General features: G+C 43.7%; 1 protein-coding gene across 1 annotated transcript in view; it reads left to right on the top strand.

Annotated features, from left to right (window-relative positions):
- EXOC4 (exocyst complex component 4) overlaps nt 1-23,424 on the top strand; it is a 635,584-nt gene that overhangs the window by 271,678 nt on the left and 340,482 nt on the right. Inside the window, exon 10 of the mRNA XM_030216046.1 lies at nt 18,953-19,049. Coding sequence (XP_030071906.1) covers nt 18,953-19,049 — 97 coding nt within the window. The remainder of the gene's footprint in view (nt 1-18,952; nt 19,050-23,424) is intronic.

The following is a 23,424-nucleotide window of genomic DNA, read 5'->3' on the forward strand; positions in this document are numbered from 1 at the left end:
AACTTTCTAAAAAACGAAAGAAAGTTCTTTACAACCTTTCTCCACTAGAAAGAGCTGCCATAAAAAAACTACAAAATAACCAAAACATTGCCATTAAACCTGCAGATAAAGGTGACTCTGTAGTGATTATAGACACACAAAGATACATTGAAGAAGGACACAGACAGCTCTCAGAAGGAAACCACACAGGATTATACAAAACAGCTGAAAACACTTCCAAAGCATGTACAGCCACTACTACTACTACTACTATTTAGCATTTCTATAGCGCTACAAGGCATACGCAGTGCTGCACAAACATAGAAGAAAGACAGTCCCTGCTCAAAGAGCTTACAATCTAATAGAACTACAGCCACATCTAAAAGAACTCATTCCAAACCATCCTTCTGTGGGTGCATTCTACATGCTACCTAAAATCCATAAACGTGGAAACCCCGGCAGAACAATCATATCTGGCACTAGCACACTTACAGAGGAAATATCTGGACTTATAGAGGGGATTCTTAAACCTTAGTGCACAAAACAAATAGCTTCATACAAGACACCACAGACTTTCTAAACGAACTAAAAAACATCAAGCAGCTACCACCAGATACTCTTCTGGTCACAACGGATGTAGAAACATTATACAGCAACATTCCACAAGCAGATGGCATAGCTGCATGTGATATATTCCTTAAAACATCCACCCTGGACCACCAGTACTCACCGGAAACCATTACAAGTTCATAAGTATTGCCATACTGGGAAAGACCAAAGGTCCATCAAGCCCAGCATCGTGTTTCCAACAGTGGCCAATCCAGATCACAAATACCTGGCAAGATCCCAAAAAAGTACAAAACATTTTCCCCAAGTCCATTTAATAACGGTCTATGGACTTTTCCTTTAGGAAGTCATCCAAACCTTTTTTTAAACTCCGCTAAGCTAACCGCCTTTACCGGAGTTTAGCAAAATTAATCAAGTTCATTCTAACTCACAACTGTTTCATCTTTAACAATGGTATCTATCTGCAAATCATTGTCACTGCTATGGGCACCAGAATAGCACCCTGATATGCTAACCTCTTCATGGCAGAACTGGAAGAGACATTTTTAAATACATATCAAACTAAATACTACCGGTATATTGATAACATTTTCATGATTTGGACTGAGAGAGAAGAGACTCTTAAATAATTTTACAGTTCCTTCAGTATACATCATCCTACAATAAAATTGACTGCTCCCCAGAAAAAGTCAACTGTCTAGACACCACAGTTTCCGTCAGCAATGGCTATGTGCAAACATTGATATACAAGAAGCCTACAGACAGATGCAGCTATCTCCAAAATGGCAAAAGACAGAAGAACAGTGGAGGAGTGGCCTAGTGGTTAGGGTGGTGGACTTTGGTCCTGAGGAACTGAGTTCGATTCCCGGCACAGGCAACTCCTTGTGACTCTGGGCAAGTCACTTAACCCTCCATTGACTGCCACATTGAGCCTGCCATGAGTGGGAAAGCGCAGGGTACAAATGTAACAAAAATAAAATAGATACTATTGGAGATTCTACATGGAATGTTGCTATTCCACTAAAGTGCAGGACATCAGACTCACAGAAGCAGAAGCCTGCGCGGCCACATTGGTGATCTGCAAGGGCCGACTTCTATATGGAATGTTGCTAGTGGAATAGCATGTAGAATCTCAAATAGTAACAACAGTGGAGGAGTAGCCTAGTGGTTAGGGTGGTGGACTTTGGTCCTGGGGAACTGAGTTTGATTCCCACTTCAGGCACAGGCAGCTCCTTGTGACTCTGGGCAAGTCACTTAACCCTCCATTGCCCCATGTAAGCCGCATTGAGCCTGCCATGAGTGGGAAAGCGTGGGGTACAAATGTAACAAAAATAAAAATAAATAAAATAACCCTTGCAGTCACACAGGCAAGTCAAACACAGCGAGGGTGACAAATTATGGGAACAGCAGACTGTATTAGAGCTTTATTACATCATTCGAGACTCAACACGAGTCTTCTTTGGCCAATAAAGGCCTTCCTCAGGAGTCTTCAATTGGATGAATCAAATTCTTAGGACATCTAAGAATTTGATACATCCAATTGAAGACTCCTGAGGAAGGCCTTGTCTGCTGTTCCATAATTTGTCAACCTCTCTGTGTTTGACTTAGCTATCTCCACAACTCCAGCTTCCACCCTTCACATACAAAAAAAGCCATTATGCATAGCCAAGCCACACAATACCACCATATCTGCTGTGATCCAAGAAACAGAGATAAACACCTCAAACTCCTGACTGATTCCTTCAAACAAACAGGCTACAACCCCAAAATAATTTCTAATAATATTGCTTCTTTCCTTAAAATACCTGGAGAAAACCTACTGCAGTACAAAGAGAAGAGAGCCACAGAGAAAATCCCCGTTGTAGTGACATACAATCCAGAGCTAGAAAAATTGAGAAGAATCATAAAAGATCTACAGCCACAGAACTGAAAGAGATATTCCCAGCCCCACCAGTGCTGGCCTTCCGACAGCTACCTAATTTCAAACAGAAATTAGTGAAAAGCAAACTCCCAATAGAAGCCCGGAAAGGGAAATGGGACTTGATATACTGCCTCTCTGAGGTTTTTGCAACTACATTCAAAGCGGTTTACATATATTCAGGTACTTATTTTGTACCAGGGGCAATGGAGGGTTAAGTGACTTCCCCAGAGTCACAAGGAGCTGCAGTGGGAATTGAGCCTAGTTCCCCAGGATTAATGTCCACTGCACTAACCACTAGGCTATTCCTCCACTCATTCCACCAATAAGAGCCAACCTCATCAGTGATGTCACAATGGCTTGATTGCCCGATACTTGGCTCACTTCTGATATTGTGATGTCATAAGGGAAATGGGACTTGATATACTGCCTTTCTGTGGTATTTTGCAACTACATTCAAAGCAGTTTACATATGTTCAGGTACTTATTTTGTACCAGGGGCAATGGAGGGTTACGTGACTTGCTCAGAGTCACAAGGAGCTGTAGTGGGAATCGAACTCAGTTCCCCAGGATCAATGTCCGCTGCACTAACCACTAGGCTACTCCTCCACTCATTCCACCAATAAGAGCCAATCTCATCAGTGATGTCACAATGGCTTGATTGCCCGATACTTGGCTCACTTCTGATATTGTGATGTCATAAGGGAAAGGGAAAGGGAATGGGACTTGATATACCGCCTTTCTGAGGTTTTTGCAACTACATTCAAAGCGGTTTACATATATTCAGGTACTTATTTTGTACCAGGGGCAATGGAGGATTAAGTGACTTGCCCAGAGTCACAAGGAGCTGCAGTGGGAATCGAACTCAGTTCCCCAGGATCAAAGTCCACTGCACTAACCACTAGAACATAAGAACATTAAGCACCGCCATACTGGGAAAAGACCAATGGTCCATCAAGCCCAGCATCCTGTCTCCGAACAGCAGCCAATCCAGGCTTCAAGAACCCGGCACCCCCCCCCCCCCCCCCCCAAAAAAAAAAAACAACAAATTTTTAATAATGTTCAATAGACGTTTCCCTCAGGAATCTGTCCAAACCCCCTTTAAACTCCGTAAGGCCAGCTGCTGTCACTACATTTTCCGGCAACGAGTTCCAGAGTCCAACTACACGCTGAGTAAAGAAAAACCATATTCTAGCTTTATCTTGTGTCCCCTGGTTCTATTGTTGTTTGAAAGTGTAAACAAACGCTTCTACTCCGCTCATTATCTTGTAGACTAGGCTACTCCTCCGCACGCCCCTGCAATATTCCCAGCTGCAAACTGTGCCAGCACATTTCACAGGATCTTACAATCACTCATATGGGAAAAACATTCACATGCTCATTCTCCAATGTAGTAGTATACATCATTCAATGTAAAAAGCGTGAAGAATGACGCTATATACTAAAGACACAGCTCAATTTACACAGACACAATATTAAACACTCTAATGCCAACCAGGATGCCACCTCTGTGGGACAGCACTTTACAAAACCAGAACATTGCATCAATGATCTTATGGTAAGAACACTAAAAGGAAATTTTAAGACAATCCAGGAAGGTAAGACCTTTGAAATCAAAATGATGAAATATTTGGACACCCACCAGACAGGACAAGAAAGGTCTGGGCTTTCTATCCCACTTTAAAGCATAAAATTCTACTGTTTTGACACTCTCTTATCTGCCGTACATCTCTGTCTCTCATCCACCCAGTTCTTCCTGTTTCTCACCTAACCTACCCCTCTCTTTTCCTGTGAGACTGTGATTGGAATGCCTCTGTGTTTCACTTAATAGTCCGATATTTGTCAGCATTTGCTTATTTCTGATCTGAAGAAGAAGGGTTACCTTCGAAAGCTAATCAAAAGACGTATTAAGTTAGTCCAATAAAAAAGGTGTCATCTTATTCTCGTTCTGTGTTTTGATTTATTTCTATTTATTACCATACTCTTTTTCCAGATTCTCACGCCTGTCCCATTCTTAAAATGTGTAAATGCAAATTGGTCTTTAGCAATGTTCCTGAATTAATTCATTCAAACAATAGAAAGTCAGGGTCACTTTACGCAATGTATACTGTTGATGAACGATGGAAGGGAAACTAAAATAGCTGTTTGTTTTCAGCTGCTCTGTTGGCTCTCATCACGGGGATTAATAACAGCATATTTTGTCTAGTAAACTGATCCAACACGAAATGGAAATGATGATAGAAACAGATTTATACAGTGCCAGGATGCATTTATTTTTCTATCACATGACACGCAGTACCTGTTGGATGCCTTAAAGCTGGGGCTTTCTCAAATAGGAACGCTTCTTGAGACAGACCCAGCGCTAGATTTGAAATTACATCCACCTTTGGGAGCAAAGCGCATATTTTGGTTGAGTGTTTTGTAGCTCATTTACATTTAAATTATGCATTTGGAACCAGTGCTGAGTTTGGAGATGTTGAACAATTGTATGAGCACTAGCTGTCGTAATTACTTCATTTCGGTGGCTGTGGGCCAAGCAGCAGTCAAAATATCAATATTTGGGTTGGAACAGTTTCAGCTACTTCTGCTGGGTTCTGTAAATATCTCTGCAATGTTCTGTGCTTAGGACATGCTGATAGATGGAAAGTCAACATTGCCATGCTGCAGAAGTAAATAAATGCTGTAGAAATAGTTTATTTTTGCCATAAAAAATACTTTTGCTGTTTTCTCAGCAAGCAGTTATTTAAAACAAGTTATTAAATCTAGGGAAGACTATCTGATCTCAGAAGGTCATTATTTAGCATCCAAATTATTGTGTCTGATTCTGGGAGGTTGATTTCCAGAAGCTTACAAACAGAGTGGAGAAGGGCTACCAGAGTGATACGCGGTCTTCAGCAGAACCCGTAAAAGAAATCTATACCTGTACGCTCTAGAGGAGATAGGTGAGACAGGGGAGAAATGAAATCTACTATAATAAAAACTCACCCTCAACGTTCTGAGGACACTGACGTCAGTGAAGCCAAGCCCTGACTTCCTTCAATAAGGTTCGAAGGTTCGTGGTTGTGAAGCCACCAAAATCGCTCCGGGCCCCACCCTCGAGGGCGGAGCAATGGCAGAACAACGAAGGGGTTGGCAGGGAGGGAGGCGGGGGGGGGGGGGGAATCGCTCCGGGCCCCGCCCTCGCATCAAACGTCATGACGTTTGGGGCGGAGCAATGGCAGAACAACGAAAGGGTTGGCCAGGGAGGGAGGGGGGGGTGTTGGCGACGAAAACCTTGCTAGCGCCCGTTTCATTTGCTCTGAAACGGGCCTCTTTTACTAGTATTTAATAATGCACAAAGCAAGCCTTAGGAGTCAACACTAAAGAAAAAGATCTAGGTGTCGTAGATAATACGCCGACAAAGAAGATTCTCAAACCAGGAGATGGAATTGGACAGTAAAATCTACTGCCAAGGAACTCAAAAGGAGAAGCTGGAGATGGTTTGGATGTGTATGTTGAACATTACCTAATGGGGAAATATTAAAAAAAAAAAAAGACCAGCCTAAAGAAATACAGTAAGAAGGTTTGGAGGAAGAGGCGAAGGCTTGTGTCCTGCCTATTACAGATGTGAAGGAGTCCTAAATGTAACCCTTCCAGTGATGCATGATGTCAAAGTGGAATCTTCAACTGTTTGGGATTCAGCCAGGTACTTGTGATCCAGATTAGCCACTTGTTTGAAACAGGATACTAGGCTAGGTGGTCCATTGGACTGACCCAGTATGGCTATTCTTATGTTAAGTGTGGCAGAGTGGATTCAATGTATAGTAGAGGAGCCCAGAAGGTTTTATTTTCTCCTCCATCCTTTTCCTTCTGGTTCATCCAGGATCCAGAGCAATGCCTGGATCTCTAGGAGGAGAGAAGTTACTTGGAGTTGCCATGAGGAGCTCTGAGCAGGGAGCCGAGGGAATAGTCTTTGGCGCGGAAACTCCAGTGGTATAATAATTACAGTCTGTTGGGAGAAGTGAATCTTGAATCCCAGTAGTCTCTGTTCCACAGAAGTATACATTCTGCACAAGAAGTGTGCCGTTAGAAACACAGAGGAAACCCCAGCTACTGTTTCTGATTGATTGAACTGTAATTTTTTGATTAATTTGGATTTCTTTCTCTGTGTGAATATTATCTGAAGTGTACATAGTGTCATATAATCACCATTTCACTAGCACTTAAGCAAACTTTTGTTCTTGGAGCAATCCCAAACCTTTGTGGTTTGTGCCAGAGGTACCTAATTAAGAGATCGCAAGCCTTAAAGCCTCCGAAGCAAGGCTTCCCCCTATCGAAAGAACCTGGGAGCTCCGTGCAGTGCATGATGTCTTCCAGGCTGCATCCATGTTCCCAAGAGATGAGTGGAGTAGATGACTGCAGCAGTATCGTCTTCTGAAAGCCTTATGGGAAATTTGAGGAATGACGAGGATTGAATGAGTGATGAGTGGCTCGATTATTTGCTGGGTCAAAATAAGAAAGGGAACTAGTTTTCCTCTAGTTTCATCTCAGTTAACCATTGATCTGATCCTTCATTGTCTCTCCTTGAAAAATGAGCTATATTCATATGCACGCAAAGAAATGACATCCGGAGGCAGGTAAGGTCTAGGGCTGATATTGCTGTTATGTATTTGGAGATCCATTTGGTTGCCTTTATAAAAGGAATGAAAGCCAAAAAGCAAGATTTAAAAGCTGATGCTCCGCTTAACTGGGAAATTGAGTAGGAGGCTGTTTCTTTTAAAAACAAAATTATTTATTCTTCCTATTAATGTCAAGCTGTGCAGTTTCCAGTGGGGTCTGAGACTAAACTGACTTACCGAGGAGCTCGTCTAAGCACAAACTACTGAAGCATGAACTTGGAAGTAGTAGCTCAAATTAACAGAAGAGAAGAGTTCTTGTTACCTTAAGTCACCCTGCACTAATCAATATTATTGACTGGGGCTGACTTCACTCCAGTGAATAACACAATCTGTCTTATTAAAGTGACTGAATAATGTAAAACCCAGAGGGTACTACTGGGAATGCCACTGTCCCCAAGAGTTTTTTTTTTCTCTTTGCCCCAATCTCTTTTTAGATCCCGATGCTCGCACATTAAACTAAACTAAAAAAAAAAAGACAAATTGGTGTTTTGCATTGAAAGCAAAAGTTCTTGTTGGTCAAATAATATACTCTTCATAAAAGGGAAATAGTTTAGAGAAATGGCTACAAATAGAGGGTTTCAAATTTGAAGCTTTTGTTACTATAGGCTAGAATTGGAGAAAAGCGACAAGCAGATAAAGACCAGAAGACCCATCTGGTACTGTCCCTGTCTTCATCACCTCCACTGGGAAGCTGATCCGTGTATCAGCATCCTCTCTGTGGAGCTTAATTTTTTTTTCACAGAATTCCCCCAGGAATAGTATAGTACTGTAGACTCTCCACCACTCAGTCTCTGGTCACCCAGCTTGTACCTACCAAGTGTTCTTCCTTTCTCTTCCCCACTACCCAGCCTTTCCCATACCACTTGCTTCCATCATCTCTCCCTTGTCACCCTCCATCGAATGTGCTACCTTACCTTTCACACCGTTAGCTTTCCATCCCCATCACCTTCTGCCACTTCTCCCTTTCCAACCCAACAAGCTTCTGCCATGCCATCCGTGTGAGCCTCTCTTTTTAAAGTATGTGTAAGGCTCCTTTGGTCTTCACTCCTATGGTTATGTCTAGAACAGGAAAGTTTTATATTTTACTCTGTGGTGAAGTATGTAATGGAGGGAGGGACATGACCCATTGCTACATGGAGGATCCTTCTTGCTGAATCTATATCGGCTTCTCAGCCATGAAAATGAAAACTTGGAGGAGTCTGAGAGTGTGTGGTTACCATATGAAAGATGGAGACAGCAACACCAGCTTGGAGAGAGAGAATGTATTAGTTTTACGTGGCACATTTGTGGGATTGACCTTTGAACCACTACGATATTGAGATGTGAGGGGGCGGGTGGTAGTACTTATTCCATATTATGATATACAAATAGTGGTGGGATGTTGCAGCTACTGGAAAGGATGCTGATACATGGATCAGCTTCCCAGTGGAGGTGATGCACTTAGGGAATAGAAATCCACGGGAGATGTATGTGTTAGGCGGGAGAGTCTGATAGGTACGGACAGGGAGAGGGATCTTGGGGTGATAGTATCAGAGGATTTGAAGGCGACGAAACAGTGTGACAAGGCGGTGGCTGTAGCTAGAATGTTGTTAGGCTGTATAGAGAGAGGTGTGACCAGCAGAAGAAAGGGGGTGTTGATGCACCTGTATAAGTCATTGGTGAGGCCCTACCTGGAGTATTGTGTTCAGTTTTGGAGGCCGTATCTTGCTAAGGATGTAAAAAGAATTGAAGCGGTGCAAAGAAAAGCTACGAGAATGGTATAGGATTTGCGTTACAAGACGTATGAGGAGAGACTTGCGGACCTAAACATGTATACGCTGGAGGAAAGGAGAAACAGGGGTTATATGATACAGATGTTCAAATATTGGAAAGGTATTAATCTGCAAACGAACCTTTTTCCGGAGATGCGAAGGCGGTAGAACGAGGGGACATGAAATGAGATTGAAGGGGGGCAGGCTCAAGAAAAATGTCAGGAAGTATTTTTTCATGGAGAGAGTAGTGGATGCTTGGAATGCCCTCCCGCGGGAGGTGGTGGAAATGAAAACGGTAATGGAATTCAAACACGCGTGGGATAAACATAAAGGAATCCTGTTCAGAAGGAATGGATCCTCAGAAGCTTAGCCGAGATTGGGTGGCAGAGCCGGTGGTGGGAGGCGGGGCTGGTGGTTGGGAGGCAGAGATAGTGCTGGGAAGACCTATACGGTCTGTGCCAGAGCCAGTGGTGGGAGGCGGGACTGGTGGTTGGGAGGCGGGGATAGTGCTGGGCAGACTTATACGGTCTGTGCCCTGAAGAGGACAGGTACAAATCAAAGTAGGGTATAAAAAATAGCACATATGAGTTTATCTTGTTGGGCAGACTGGATGGACCGTACAGGTCTTTTTCTGCCGTCATCTACTATGTTACTATCTGGCTCATTTTCAAAGCACTTAGCCTTCCAAAGTTCCATAGAAACCTATGGAACTTTGGAAGGCTAAGTGCTTTGAAAATATGCCTGGTATGTTACTATGTCAGTCTGGACTGTTTGAATCTGGATATTTGTTATAAGTGGTTTTGTCTGGATGGTTCGCTCTCTGTCTTTTTTTATTATGGCGTTCCTTTCTTTCTGTATTGTAGCACAGTTGTAAGCTGCTTAGATCCATACGTTTGGAATATGCGATATAGCAAGAGTTCAATAAACAAAATCATATTCCTTTTATGATCATATGGTTATGTAATGGTATCAGTTTATTACTGAAATATGTAGCATATTTGGTGGATTATATATATACACCAATATATATTTGTGCAGCTCTTAAAAATACAATGCAGCAGAACTGGCTTTCATTCCAAAAGCCCTCTCCCCTCTCCCGTTGGGGAATATTTACAAGACAAAAGTACTGCTGCAGTGGCAGGGACCTCACCTTGTTTTTTCTCATTCCTCAAACAAAAGACTTAAGACTGCTTTAAAGTTTTAAATTGACTCTATTCCTCTGCCCTCCCACCTAACAAAAGATGGACTAAGGTGGACATCTGAATAAAACAAAGAAACTCAGGGGAACCATAAACAGGACATTTGCTTGTCAAAGGTATACCTGCCCCTCCCATCAGCTTCCAGACATGTGCAGAAAGGAAGGACTTGTAATGTGTATCTGCCCCAGAGACTGAACAGGACATCAAAAGACATTTGCCAGCAAAGTCCAGACTGTAAGTCTCGTGATGTCATAACACATGAGACCAACTCAGGGGTCGTGTGCAGACATGAGACTACATTAACCATAATGCCTTGCAAAATATCCAAGACATGCACACACCATGCTTCTCTGCTAACATTATAAAAGGCCTGGAAACAGCCCAGCTCGCTCTCTTGGGACCTGCTCCTCTTGGAACCTGCCTCTCTTGGAACCTGCTCCTCTTGGAACCTGCCTCTCTTTGGACCTGCCTCCTCTGGAAACCTGCCTCTCTTGGAAACTGCTGCTCTCTTTGGGGTCTGCTGATGCCTCCTGTCCTCAACATGTGCTCATCAATCAGCCGGACCACAGCATGCTTGTAACAAGAACTTGTAAGTTGATCTAGCTGCTACTTTGTTCTATTTTTATGCACAGATTACCTGTAAAGATTCCTCTTAATACCTACCTCTCGTGTGCAATTGTATATTAAATCAATCTTTTTGAAGCTAAAAATATGGTCTCTTTGTGTTCTGAATATATATATACTTAATATATTTAATTTATTGCAATTATCACCTTTGGTGATTGGTGGAGAAATTAATATCCTAAAACTTATAAATACAGCGCTTGCTCTTAAATTATAAACAGTAGCGAGTTGCTCTCGAGCTATTTTCCCCAAAATAACTCATTTCTTCCAACATATTAATTGCTGGAGAAGTGGGTAGAATTTCTTGTAACAGTTAAAATTTCTAGATAAATAATTTTTTTTAAAAAGGTAATTTTATAAAGGAGTTTGGTGCCTAAACCATCTCTTTTCTTAATAAAAAACCCAAACCAATAACCTCATGGTATATGCACAGTGACAAGAAGACATGCACTTTTATGTGACCATTGTGTAGCCATGTTCAGGGCACAGTTTGAGTGGAGCATAGGAGAGCCATGAAGTATATGCATAGCTTAGTAACATAGCAAATATCAGTAGATAAAGACCTGTACGGTACGTTCAGAGTTGTATCTGGTTATAAAATGTGCACCTGTGCACGCGCTTGTGCTGTGTACATTCACAGGTGCTCTGGGGCAAGTGTAAACATATATACTTCAGACAGCTGTTGTGAGACTATCTGGTAAAGGTCAGCCCAGGGGTGTAGCCAGACTTCGGCAGGAGGGGGGTCCAGAGCCCGAGGTGAGGGGGCACATTTTAGCCCCCCCTCCTCCGCTGCCATTGTCGACCCCCCCCCCCACCGCCAGTACCACCACCAACAACTTTGACCCCCCCCCCCCCCCCACCGCCGCCTCTCTCGACCACCGCCAGCCAAAGTCTTCTTCCTTCGTTCTGTTTGGAGGGCTTTCCAAGCATCCACTACTCTCTCCATGTTTCAGAAACAAAACGAAGGAAGAAGACTTCGGCTGGCGGGGGTTGGGGTCCCCCGCCAGCAAAGGTAGCAGACGGCGATGGCGGGTTGGAGGCGGGAGGGGGGGTTGAGAGGGTCGTCGACAGGGGGGTCCACGGCCAAATCTACGGGGGCCCAGGCCCCCGTGGCCCCATAGTAGCTACGCCACTGTCAGCCCAGCACTGATGCCCGCAGACTCCTTTAAATGACTGCTGCTACAGGTCATGGCAGCCATTTTAGGGGAGTCTACGACAGTGGGTAGGAACGAGTGGGCATCACTCCTGCCCATTTCCTCACTGGACCACCAGGCAAACGGGCAGGTAAGCCCACTGCCATTGGGAGGTGGGAGTGGGGGGAGGCGAGGGGATTCAGCGGGGGTGTGAGAGGGGAAGTGAGCATTGAAAGGGGGGCACATTGACTTATGTGGGTCCTGGCTGAATATCAGCCAGGGCCCACATAAGCTCTGGCGGCTAGCACCTGAGGAAATAGCCTTGGACATTCAATGCTGGTGGCCGGATATGGCCCAGGCTAATTCTGCCTGTGGCGGTCAGCATTTAAATAAGCACTGACCACTGTGGGCTGAATATTAACCGGAAAGGATTACTAAGCACCGGATCAGAGGAGATATAATGTGCTAGGCTTGAACAAGGGCAGAATCATTGTTTGAATGAAAGAATCATAGTAAATGATGGTGACTAATTCAGACTTTCACTTCATTGGTATTAAGTACTTTTAAAATTGGTTTTCAAGCACTCTGATCTTATTCCTTTAAAGAGCAGCATCATAGTATACGCTAATAGCAAAACCCGCTTGCATTGCTTCCGGGCAGGGTTGCTGAAAGTTAATGATGCCATTGGTGAAGTGTGCCCACTTCTGCTTGTGTGTTTGAGTGGTAGGTGAGACAGAATCCATTAGAACAGTGCAGTAATGGGGTCTGAAATGCCAGGCAGGGGTCTAAACTGAGGACAGAGTTGTGTAGAAGCTGTAGGGACTCTGTGTGCTGTTGAATATCACAAGAGGCAAACCAGCCTTGAACTTTTGACTGTTCGTACCTAGAGTTGGCAGCTTAGCTCAGAAGTTAAGTCCCAATTACGGTGTACAACAGACTTTCAGAATGTGATTTCATTTGCCATTTGCCAGTCTGTGTTCTTGAACAAGATTTGTAATTTCTATTTCCTTTCACATCATATGTTGTATTATTGTTAACCGCTCTGAAAGGCTTCTCCTAGGACAGTCTATCAAGTCATAATAAACCTGAAACTTGAAAATGTGTGGGGAAATCCAGTGGCGTTCCTAGGGGGGCTGACACCTGGGGCGGATCACCGATGCGCCCCGCCCCCCTGGGTGCAGCGCCCCCCCCGGAACAGTGCAACGCCCCCCCTGGCGAAAGAACCCCCCCTGGGTGCACGCCGCTGGGGGGTGGGGGGTGCCACGCGCCTACCGGCTCTTCGTTTTCATGCTCCCTCTGCCCCGGAACAGGAAGTAACCTGTTCCGGGGCAAAGGGAGCATGAAAACGAAGAGCCGACAGGCGCGCAGTACCCCCCCCCCCCCCCAGCGGCGTGCACCTGGGGCGGACCGCCCCCACTGCCCCCCCCCCCCCCCGGTACACCACTGGGGAAATCCCCCATGTGTGAAGTGGAAATGGCAACCAGAAGTGTTGGACATCAGAGAAGATTTGAGTCCAACATCTCCACTGTAAAGCATCGTGGATTCCCCCCCCCACACACACTGAATGGAATGGAAAAGGTGGGTGTAAATCACTTGTTTACCCTTTCCACTAATACTAGGTCTAGATGGGGCACACAATGAAGCTACTAAGTAGTAAACTTAAAACAAACTGGAGAAAATATTTCTTCACTCAACGTGTAATTAAACTCTGGAATTTGTTACCAGAGAATGTGGTAAAATCAGTTAGCTTAGCAGGGTTTAAAACAGGTTTGGATAATTTCCTAAAAGAAAAGTCCATAAGCCATTATTAAGATGGACTTGGGAAACTCTACTGCTTCCTTTTAGGATAGCAAATTGGTCAGAAGTAGAGCATCTATTTAGAGTAATGCACGCCTCTGTAGTGATTATTCATATATTCACAAATAATGGAGGGGGGGAGTCTCATAGGTCTACACAGTTGAATATACGAATAATCACTACAGAGGCGTGCATTACTCTAAATAGATGCTCTACTTCTGACCAATTTGCTATTGTTGATATTATAAGTAGAAAAGAGCCACTCATATTTGACAGTCCTTCTAGGATCGGCAGCATAAAATCTGTTTTACTACTACTACTATTTAACATTTCTAAAGCGCTACTAGGGTTACGCAGCGCTGTGCAATTTAACATCGAAGTTTTACTGTTCTGGGATCTTAAATGTAGTTGTGATATGGATTGGTCACTGTTGGAAACAGGATACTGAACTTGATGGACCTTTGGTCTGTCCCAGGAAGGCAACGCTTATGCTCTTATGTAGGAGTCTCTGAATATATGTTTAAACAATGATGCAGTAATCAGATGTTCAAAAGTCTTTATATTGATAGCCGTATTTAAAAAAAAATGTGCAGATGTATTTTAGAACTAGCTCCATAAATGGATGCAGCTGGTATGTATCTATAAGCGGAGATTTTAGAAAGGAACCATACTTTTCCTTCTAATAATTGTTGCATAAGGGCTTAAATGGGACTGAGTCAACATGGGTTCAACCAAGAGTAGTCTTGCCTCACCAATTTGCTTCATTTCTTTGAAGGCGTAAATAAACGTGGAAAAAAGGTGAGCTGGTTGATGTATGTACATTTTCAGAAAGCTTTTGACAAAGTTCCTCATGAGAGACTCCTGAGAAAATTAAAAAGCCATAGGATAGAAGGCAATGTCCTTCTATAGATTAGGAATTGGTTATTGGACAGAAAATAGAGGATAGGGTTAAATGGCCATTTTTCTCAGTGGAGGCGGGTGAATAGTGGAGTGCCGTAGGGATCTGACCTGGGACCGGTGTTATTTAACATATTTTTAAGTGATCTGGAAAACGAAACCACGAGTGAAGTGATTAAGTTCACAGATGACACAAAACTATTCAATGTTGTAAAAATGCATGCGGATTGTGAAAAATTGCAGAAAGACTGGACGGTAAATGACATTGTACGAGCGTTGACCATTACCGCCCAGTTAACGCATGAGACCTTACTGCTAAGACAATGGGTGGCGGTAAGGTCTCAGACCCAAAATGGAGGCGCAACTATTTTCATTTTGCCGCACGTCCATTTTCGGCCAAAAAGTTTGAAAAGGCGTTTTTACAGGTGCGCTGAAAATGGATCTGTGCGTGTTCAAAACACGTGCCTACACTAGCGCAGTCCATTTTTCAGTGCACCTTAGTAAGTGGACCCCTTAATTTATTAAATTTTTGGTGATACACTTGTAACCATGTATGCACGTTAACCATGTAAGTGCCTACAATATCCCTATAGGCGCCTACATGGTTACAAGTGTGTCACCAAAACTTTATGTCCGAGAGTTTTCGTTTTAAGTGATCACCAAGTGGAGACTTTTTTTTGATGATCTTTGTGGGAATACATATTTCTATTTGTATTTTGCTCACACCTTTTTCAGTAATAGCTCATATGATATGACAAATTCCTAGACCCCTGATGCAGGCCAGTAGGGCCGAAACGTGAGCCGTGTCTGGTCTCCTTTTATGTTTTTGAAGACTTTTGTAATAATAAATATTTTCTTGGACACCATCTGCGAGAGGCTCCTTTTTTCCTCTACTTTTTTTGTACCTGGTGTATTTCAGCCATTGAGGTTTTTCCCTTCTGTTTGTGACAGATTTCTAAAATTATCACCATTTCTTTGCCTACAGTCATTTTGAGGAGAATGTCAATAGCAAAATTTAGGTCTAGTCTTAAAGACTTTACGCTGACATTTCCTAATGATTTCATTTAGCCATGGTGGTTCTTGTGTTCTAAGTATTCAGATATTTAAGTGCAGTTTTACACCCATCCATCTGCATTCACGAATGGTCTCTCCCAAAACTTGTTGTTTACGGGTTGTGACGCTCACATTTCATTCCTGCTGCAATTCTAATCATCAAAAGCAATACAAACAATCACATAAGCCATTATAGGAATCAGAGACAGTAATGATATTGTGCACATCTTAATTAGTGAAGGCACTTACTCACATTGGTTATACTTTCTCCTTCCTGTCTCGGGGGAGTGGTGGTGGTGGGGGGAGGAACCATGAATATGAATTACATCTTGCAGCTATACAATATCTTGACCGGTTTCAGAGTGTTAACGAGTTTGCTACAGACAACGTGGTTGGCAGTGTGATTGAAGGGGGGGCAGACTCAAGAAAAATGTCAGGAAGTATTTTTTCACGGAAAGAGTGGTGGATGCTTGGAATGCTCTCCTGCGGGAGGTGGTGGAGAGGAAAACGGAATTCAAACATGCATGGGATAAACATAAAGGAATCCTGTTTCGAGTGAATGGATCCTCAGAAGCTTAGCTGAGATCAGGTGGCAGAGCCGGTGGTGGGAGGTGGGGCTGGTGGTTGGGAGGCGAGGATATTGCTGGGCAGACTTATACGGTCTGTCCCAGAGCCGGTGGTTGGGAGGCAGGGATAGTGCTGGGCAGACTTATACGGTCTGTGCCCTGAAAATGACAGATACAAATCAAGGTAAGGTATACACAAAAAGTAGCATGTATGAGTTTATCTTGTTGGGCAGACTGGATGGACCATGCAGGTCTTTTTCTGCTGTCATCTACTATGTGTGTGAAATCATATTAGATTGTAAGCTCTTTGAGCAGGGATTGTCTTTGTGTATGGTGTACAGCGCTACGTATGCCTTGTAGCGCTATAGAAATGATAAATAGTAGTATGGTCAATCACGTATCTCAACGTTGGATAAGTAATCTCTGAACAACAGAGGTCTCTTTGGATTAATTGGCAAAATTCCAAACATTTAGGGCCGTCTACTAAGCCGCACTATAAGCATGCTAGCGTTTTTAGTGCGCGCTAATGCTAGAGACACCATAGGAATATATGTAGGAATATATATAGGTAGAAAAAGCAACGGTCAAAGCCAGAAGGATGCTTGGGTGCATAAAGAGAGGCATGACCAGCAGGAAAAAGGAGGTGATAGTGCCCTTGTACAAGTCTCTGGTGAGGCCCCATTTGGAGTACTGTGTACAGTTCTGGAGACCGCACCTACGGAAAGATATAAACAGGATGGAGTCGATCCAGAGGGCGGCTACAAAATTGGTAAACAGTCTTAAATGCAAAAATTATAGGGACAGGCTTATGAACCTCAACGTGTATACGCTGGAAGAGAGGAGACATGATAGAAACGGTTAAATATCTCAAGGGCATTTATGTACAGGAAGAGAGCCTTTTTCAAATGAAGGAGAGCTCTGGAATGAGGGGGCCTATGACAAAGTTAAGAGGGAATAGGCTTAGGAGTAACCTAACGAAGTATTATTTCACAGAAAGGGTGATGGAGGCGTGGAATGGCCTCCCGGTGGAGGTGGTGGAGTCGAGGACTGTTCCAGAATTTAAAAGGGCATGGGTTAAGCATGTGGGATTGCTTAGGAACAGGAAGAATTAGGGGTTACAGAGGATGGGCAGAGGATGCTTGCCAGCTTAGATGTCCATACCCCTGCGCAAGAAAAGCAAGATTTTAAAATAAAATATCAGTAGCTATATTTGGAACAAAATGAACATCAACGCTTCTGCTGAAGCAGGAAAATATGTAATATAAAATATATATCTATATCTCTGTCTAGCTATATAATGTATACAAATATGTCTGTATAATCCATATACGACTGAAATAAATCAGATTAATGATATTGTAACAGGTGCTTTAGAAAATTATTCCTGGATTTAAAATCACCTTGACATTCTATGTATGGATATATAAAGGGTTAAGGCAACCAGGGCCCTTTTACTAAGCGGCAGTAAGCCCAGCGCGGGCTTACCGCTCACTAAACAGGAAGTACCGCCGGGCTACTGCAGCAGCCTGGTGGTACTTCCCACCCCTAGCGCGCTGTCATATCCGATGCTACAAAAATGTATTTATTTTTGTAGCGCCGGAGTCTACCTGGCGGGATATTGCGGGAGCCCTTACCACCTCCTCAATCGGTGGCGGTAAGGACTCCCCCCCCCCCCCCCATGAAATGGCCATGCAGCAAGTGCTTTGCTTGCCTCACAGCCATTTCCTGCAGGAAAGAGAGACTTCCCTTTTACCTGCTGTGAAAAACACGCCGACGCTAGCGCAGGCCCCCTTTTGCTGCAGCTTGGTACAAGGGGCCCTCAGTGTCTTATATCTACTCATACCCTTTGATATTTACAGAAAACTACCAGTTTATTATATCTCTATATAGCATTTCCCTTTTTTAAAAAAAATTATTTGAGTATTTTAGTATTGTTTTTTTCCCATAATTATTTTTATAGTTCTATTCATTTGAGCATGTAATATATTTCTCTGATGAAACATCATTTTGTATGTGTGTTTTTCTTACTTAAAAAAAAAGTTTTGAACTAAAGAAAAGTAGGAGCACACATTTATATTGCTCCAGGGCAGCTGTAATTACGTGTATCTTTGCTCGTGAGTACTGGTGAATATGTGCACAAGTTCCATTTCTGCCCCATGAATGCCTGCATATATATTACTTAAAAGTGGGTGGTGGGTCCACGTGCCTACTTCATATGTGCAAATACCACCAGGAAATTGCAGAAGAGCTACTGGAACATACAAAATGCAGTTCTAAACATTCAGGTTCCTCTATAAACTTCCATTGTAGAGGACACATTTTTATTAAACTGATTCACACTTTTTCATTGAAGAGTTATGGTCCTTTGGGTGGGACTCTAACCACTAAAATGAATAGTTTTGAGGCTAATTAGCATAGTAGATGACGGCAGAAAAAGACCTGCACGGTCCATCCTGTCTGCCCAACAAGACAAACATATGTGTATACCTTACCTTGATTTGTACGTGCCTTATTCAGGGCACAGACCGTACAAGTCTACCCAGCAGTATTTCCCGCCTCCCAACCACCAGTCCCGCCTCCCATCACCGGCTCTGGCACAGACCCTGTAAGTCTGCCCTCCACTATCCTCGCCTCCCAACCACCAACCCCTCTTCCCCCCCACCTGCTCCGCCACCCAATTTCGGCTAAGCTTCTGAGGATCCATTCCTTCTGCACAGGATTCCTTTATGCATATCCCACGCATGTTTGAATTCCGTTACCATGTTTGAATTCCTTGTAACTCCTTGTTTTTTTCCTTTCTCCATCTACAGGAGGTCCCGATGATAATTTAATAGAAGGAGGGGGAACAAAGTTTGTCTGCAAACCAGGAGCCAGAAACATCACGATCATATTCCACCCGTTACTGAGGTAAAAACTTTGCTAGTGGGAAGCATGAACATTGTTCTTTCTGGGCGCTTTTCCTGCTGTGTGAAGTTTTGCTATGCAGAGAAAGCCCTCTTTTTACTTAAGTCTTGTTTGTCACGTTAAAAGTACATGCGCGCTTGATTTGGGCATTACTTCTAAGGCAGTTTGCCTTCAAGTTGTGAGTTCAAGCCTTATCCTGAAAGGTCAATCAAATGCTGAAGAGCTATCTGCTTCAGAGAGGAAGTCTTCAGGCCAGAGCCGTAGCGAGGGGAGCTGACACCCGGGGCGGGTCGCCGCTGCGCACCCCCCCCCCCCCCCGGGTGCAGCACGGCGCACCCTCCTCCCGCTGGAGCACACCCCCCCGGAGCGCATACCTCCCCCACCCCCCGGAGCGCATACCTGCGGCAATGGACGGACGGGAGGGCCGATCCGCCCCGACTGCACGTTGCTGGGGTGTGTCGGCTCTGCGCTGGTTCACTGCTCTCTCTGTCCCGGAACAGGTAGTAACCTGTTCCGGGGCAGAGAGGGCAGTGCACCAGCACGGAGCTGACACCCCCCAGCGCCGTGCACCCGGGGCGGACCGCCCCCCCCCTTCCTACGCCACTGCTTCAGGCAGCTTCTGTCTGCAGTATGACTAGAAAGCTATTGAATTAATCCGGAAAAGATCTGTTGTGTGTATGGTGCTTTCTCTCTACCCCTATAAAGGATGGTCATCTTGGTGTTGTATTGGGACTTGGACAGCTGGTGAAGCCTGAGACTGAAGTCAATGTATTGCATTCCTCATATAATTAGAAGGAATCCACAATTGGGTGTTTCTTATACTTCTCCTGGCTGCTTATATTTTCAAATCATTTTTATTAACTCACCAAGCAGCAATCAAAATAGCAAATAACGTTAACTTTTACAAATAGTGGAAAAACATTCCTCCCTCCTCCCCTCCCCCACATATTTAAATCTCCTGGCTGCGTATCTTTCTTTTTCGAGAGGCAATCTTCTTGCTAGTAACCTTCCGTTTAAGAAATCAATGATTTCTTGTCTTAACATTTTTAGGGGTTCTTTTTCAGAACCTTAGTACATGCTAATGGACTTAGTGTGTGCTAAGCTTTAGTAAAAAGGCCCCTTAATAAGTTTGGAAATGTTATTGAAGATTATTTAATTTGTGGTCTGTTATTTGAATCTGACTGGTTTTATTTCTTTAATACATTTTTGTTGCAGAGGATGTTTACTCAACCATCAATATATTCTTCTATGAGTTTTAGGGGGGGGGGGGGGGGTTCATTTTTTTAAATTTTTGACGTTTTTAAAAATATTTTTTAAAATTGTGATTGTATTTTATCTGTAGTCTACTTGTACTTTACACTGGAAAGACGTACTATAAATGTGAAATAAAAATAATTACTGGCAGTGAGGGCTGGTTTGTTTAAAATATTTTGGGGCCCTTTTACAGAGCGTTAATACTCCCTTATGTGGGTCTTTCCCACGTGCTGAGGCCACTTTATACCGCGGCCAGAAAATGGCCAATGTTTTTGTTGTTTTTGTTATTAATGGCTACGTGCTAATGTGGCCATTAACTCATGGGCCCCTTACTGCCTCCCATTTTGTAGGTGGTAAAACCTCATGCACTAATCCATTATTGCGCAGAAATACCCACTTTCCATCCCCCAGACATGTCCCCAAGAAATTTTGACTTAAAAATACCTTAAAAAAATACAGGATCATCTTATCTATGAGGATGAAAAAATTGAGCACCTCCTCAACGCTGTCGGCATCACAATCTGCATTTCTTCCCCGCTAGCGTGCGGGTTCAGTGTCTCAATCCCCACCCACCTCGCTGTGGACTTTCCAAAGTATCTTCTATAGAGCTGCAGCAGTGCAGTGATCCTCCGAGGCTACCTGCGGCCTGCTCCACATGACACACTCTGATCCATCCCGCTCACAGTGACTCAACTTCTTGTTTCTGCAGGGGCGGGAAGGATCAGAGCGTGTGCCCTGTGGAGCAGGACGCAAGCAGCCTAGGAGTACCATTGCACTACTGCGGCTCTGCATAAGATACTTTTGAAGGTACATAGCGAGGGGGTGAGGATTGAGACGCTGAACACACGGGCTGGAAGAGGGAGAGAAAGGGAGCAATTCTAGACTCCGGGGTGGAAGGGAAGGAGAGAGAGGTGCTGGCCTAGGTGAGGGAGGGAGGGCTGACTGGCTGGAGGGGAGCCTCGATTTATACTTGGGTCACAGCATTTTTGTCTATTTTTAGTTCTAAAATTGCCCTTAGTCTTATACATGACATTAACTTGTGGTCGAGTATATATGGTAACTAGTTTGCTGTACATTATCGTGAGGATATTGTGAATGGGCAATACATAAATAAATAGAAATGGCAATCATTCATAAATCTGGCTCCTAGATTCTAAGAAACATTTTTTTGAGGCCTCTGGTGTTTCCCTTAACTTCCTGTCACTAAGGATTTTAAGGTGGCGAGATGGAGGGCACGTTCCTGAGAGAAGATACATCAAAGGTGAATGTAAAGGCCCGGAGATGAGAGAGAGCTGTGGAGACTGAGAGGAGCACGGTTTGTATAGTGCTCAGGAGGAATGAAGGCTGAAGCGCACACGCTTCTGAAAGTACTTTGTAATATAAATGATTTTGGTTAGTCAGGTCTAGATACTATGTTTACCCTTTGAGCTTTGGTACCATATCTAGGGATATCAATCAGGTATGACTGACTGGCTCCCAGGGTCCTGGCCTACACCGACAGAAGCAGCTCCAGTTCAGTGGGTAATTTATTTACAGCCCCTGTTTGTTATCAGTCACTGTCTGTTTTGATAAGTGAAAATCAAAAGAAATTCCTTCTCTGTTCCCCCACTGTACAATAAAGTGAATCTCACCAGGAATGAATTAGCACTCTTGGAGTCTCCCTCCCCAGACTTAAACTGTCATGTTTTAAATTACAGATACCTGGGGCAGTCTCAAAAGATTTAAGAAACTTTTGAATTACTAGCCTGCCAGCACTGGGCTGTGATAGTATGAAATCTCAAGGTTATTTACAGATTTCTTTCGATCAACAGAAATTGCATTACATTTTGACCCCCTGAGCTCCACCTTTGTCTCTTTTTCTGACTCCACTAGACAGACAGAAACCTGGGTAATGTCTGTTTCTCCTGCCTTCGCTTTTCAGTGCAGTAACTTGTATACCTGGAAGCAGATGAGTGCATTATTACAAGGTCTGTGTACATCACTGCCTTAGAATAGCTTGATCAGTACCCAGGTGCCCTCACTCTTCTGAAAGAGTGTACTGAGGGATAGATGCACTAAAACCATCGCTAGAGCCCTTCCCTTACCGATTCCTTAGCGAATCGGTAAGCAACGGGAATGCATCAAGGAAATCGCATGCAAATGAGCTGGTCGCTGCTAGCTCATTTGCATGGGATTTCCTTCCAAGCCAGTCGGCCAGCTGGTGTCAGCTAAACGCGCTGTGATTGGCTGAGAGAGACCTGGAGTTTTTTGATTTGGACATCCTCGGCACTAGAAGGACACCCATCACAACAAAATCTGGGTGAAAAACGTCCAAGTGCTCATCAGGGACGTCCTTTTTTTTTTTTTTTGTGAAGGATGTCCATGTTAGGCTCTTTAGAAGGACGGCCCTGACGAGCACTTGGATGTTTTTTTTCCCAATTTTTTTTTTTTGGTTAAATTTATAGAAGTTTTTAGAGGCGAATAAATCCCACATAGCCCCGACGAGAGGTACAGACCTCCTGTTAGATTTTCCACGGTTAGGCAATCGGAAAATGGTAGTGCATCTCATTACAATTTGATTTATACACTAATTTGCTCATCTGCATTCCGTTTTCATTAGCTGCTACCGTGATAGGAAAATGCCCTTTAGTGCATGTCCTGGTTTACTACTTGCACGTTAAACTGGCTAGAACCAGTTTAAAACCCACTTTAATGACTCGTTAAGTGACTCACAGAATATCTATACAAGTTCTCAATACTACATGATTCTCAGTCAGGATTTCGCTCTAATCACAGCACTGAAACCGTACTAGTTACGCTCCTGACCAAATTCAAACAATTGATAGCAAATGGCAACAACATACTACTATTACAATTCGACATGTCAAGCGCATTTGACATGGTCGACCATGCAATCTTATTACACATCCTCGAATACTTCGGACTCGGAGGCAACGTTCTAAATTGGTTTAAGGGCTTCCTAACCACACGCTCGTATCAAGTGACATCAAACTCGATTACATCAGCTACATGGACACCTGAATGCGGAGTTCCACAGGGATCCCCTCTCTCACCAACCATATTCAACCTAATGATGACACCCCTGACTAAACTACTATCGAACCAGAATCTAAACCCTTACATA

The sequence above is a fragment of the Microcaecilia unicolor genome, chromosome 10, assembly GCF_901765095.1.
Source record: "Microcaecilia unicolor chromosome 10, aMicUni1.1, whole genome shotgun sequence".
Classification (NCBI taxonomy): Eukaryota; Metazoa; Chordata; class Amphibia; order Gymnophiona; family Siphonopidae; genus Microcaecilia; species Microcaecilia unicolor.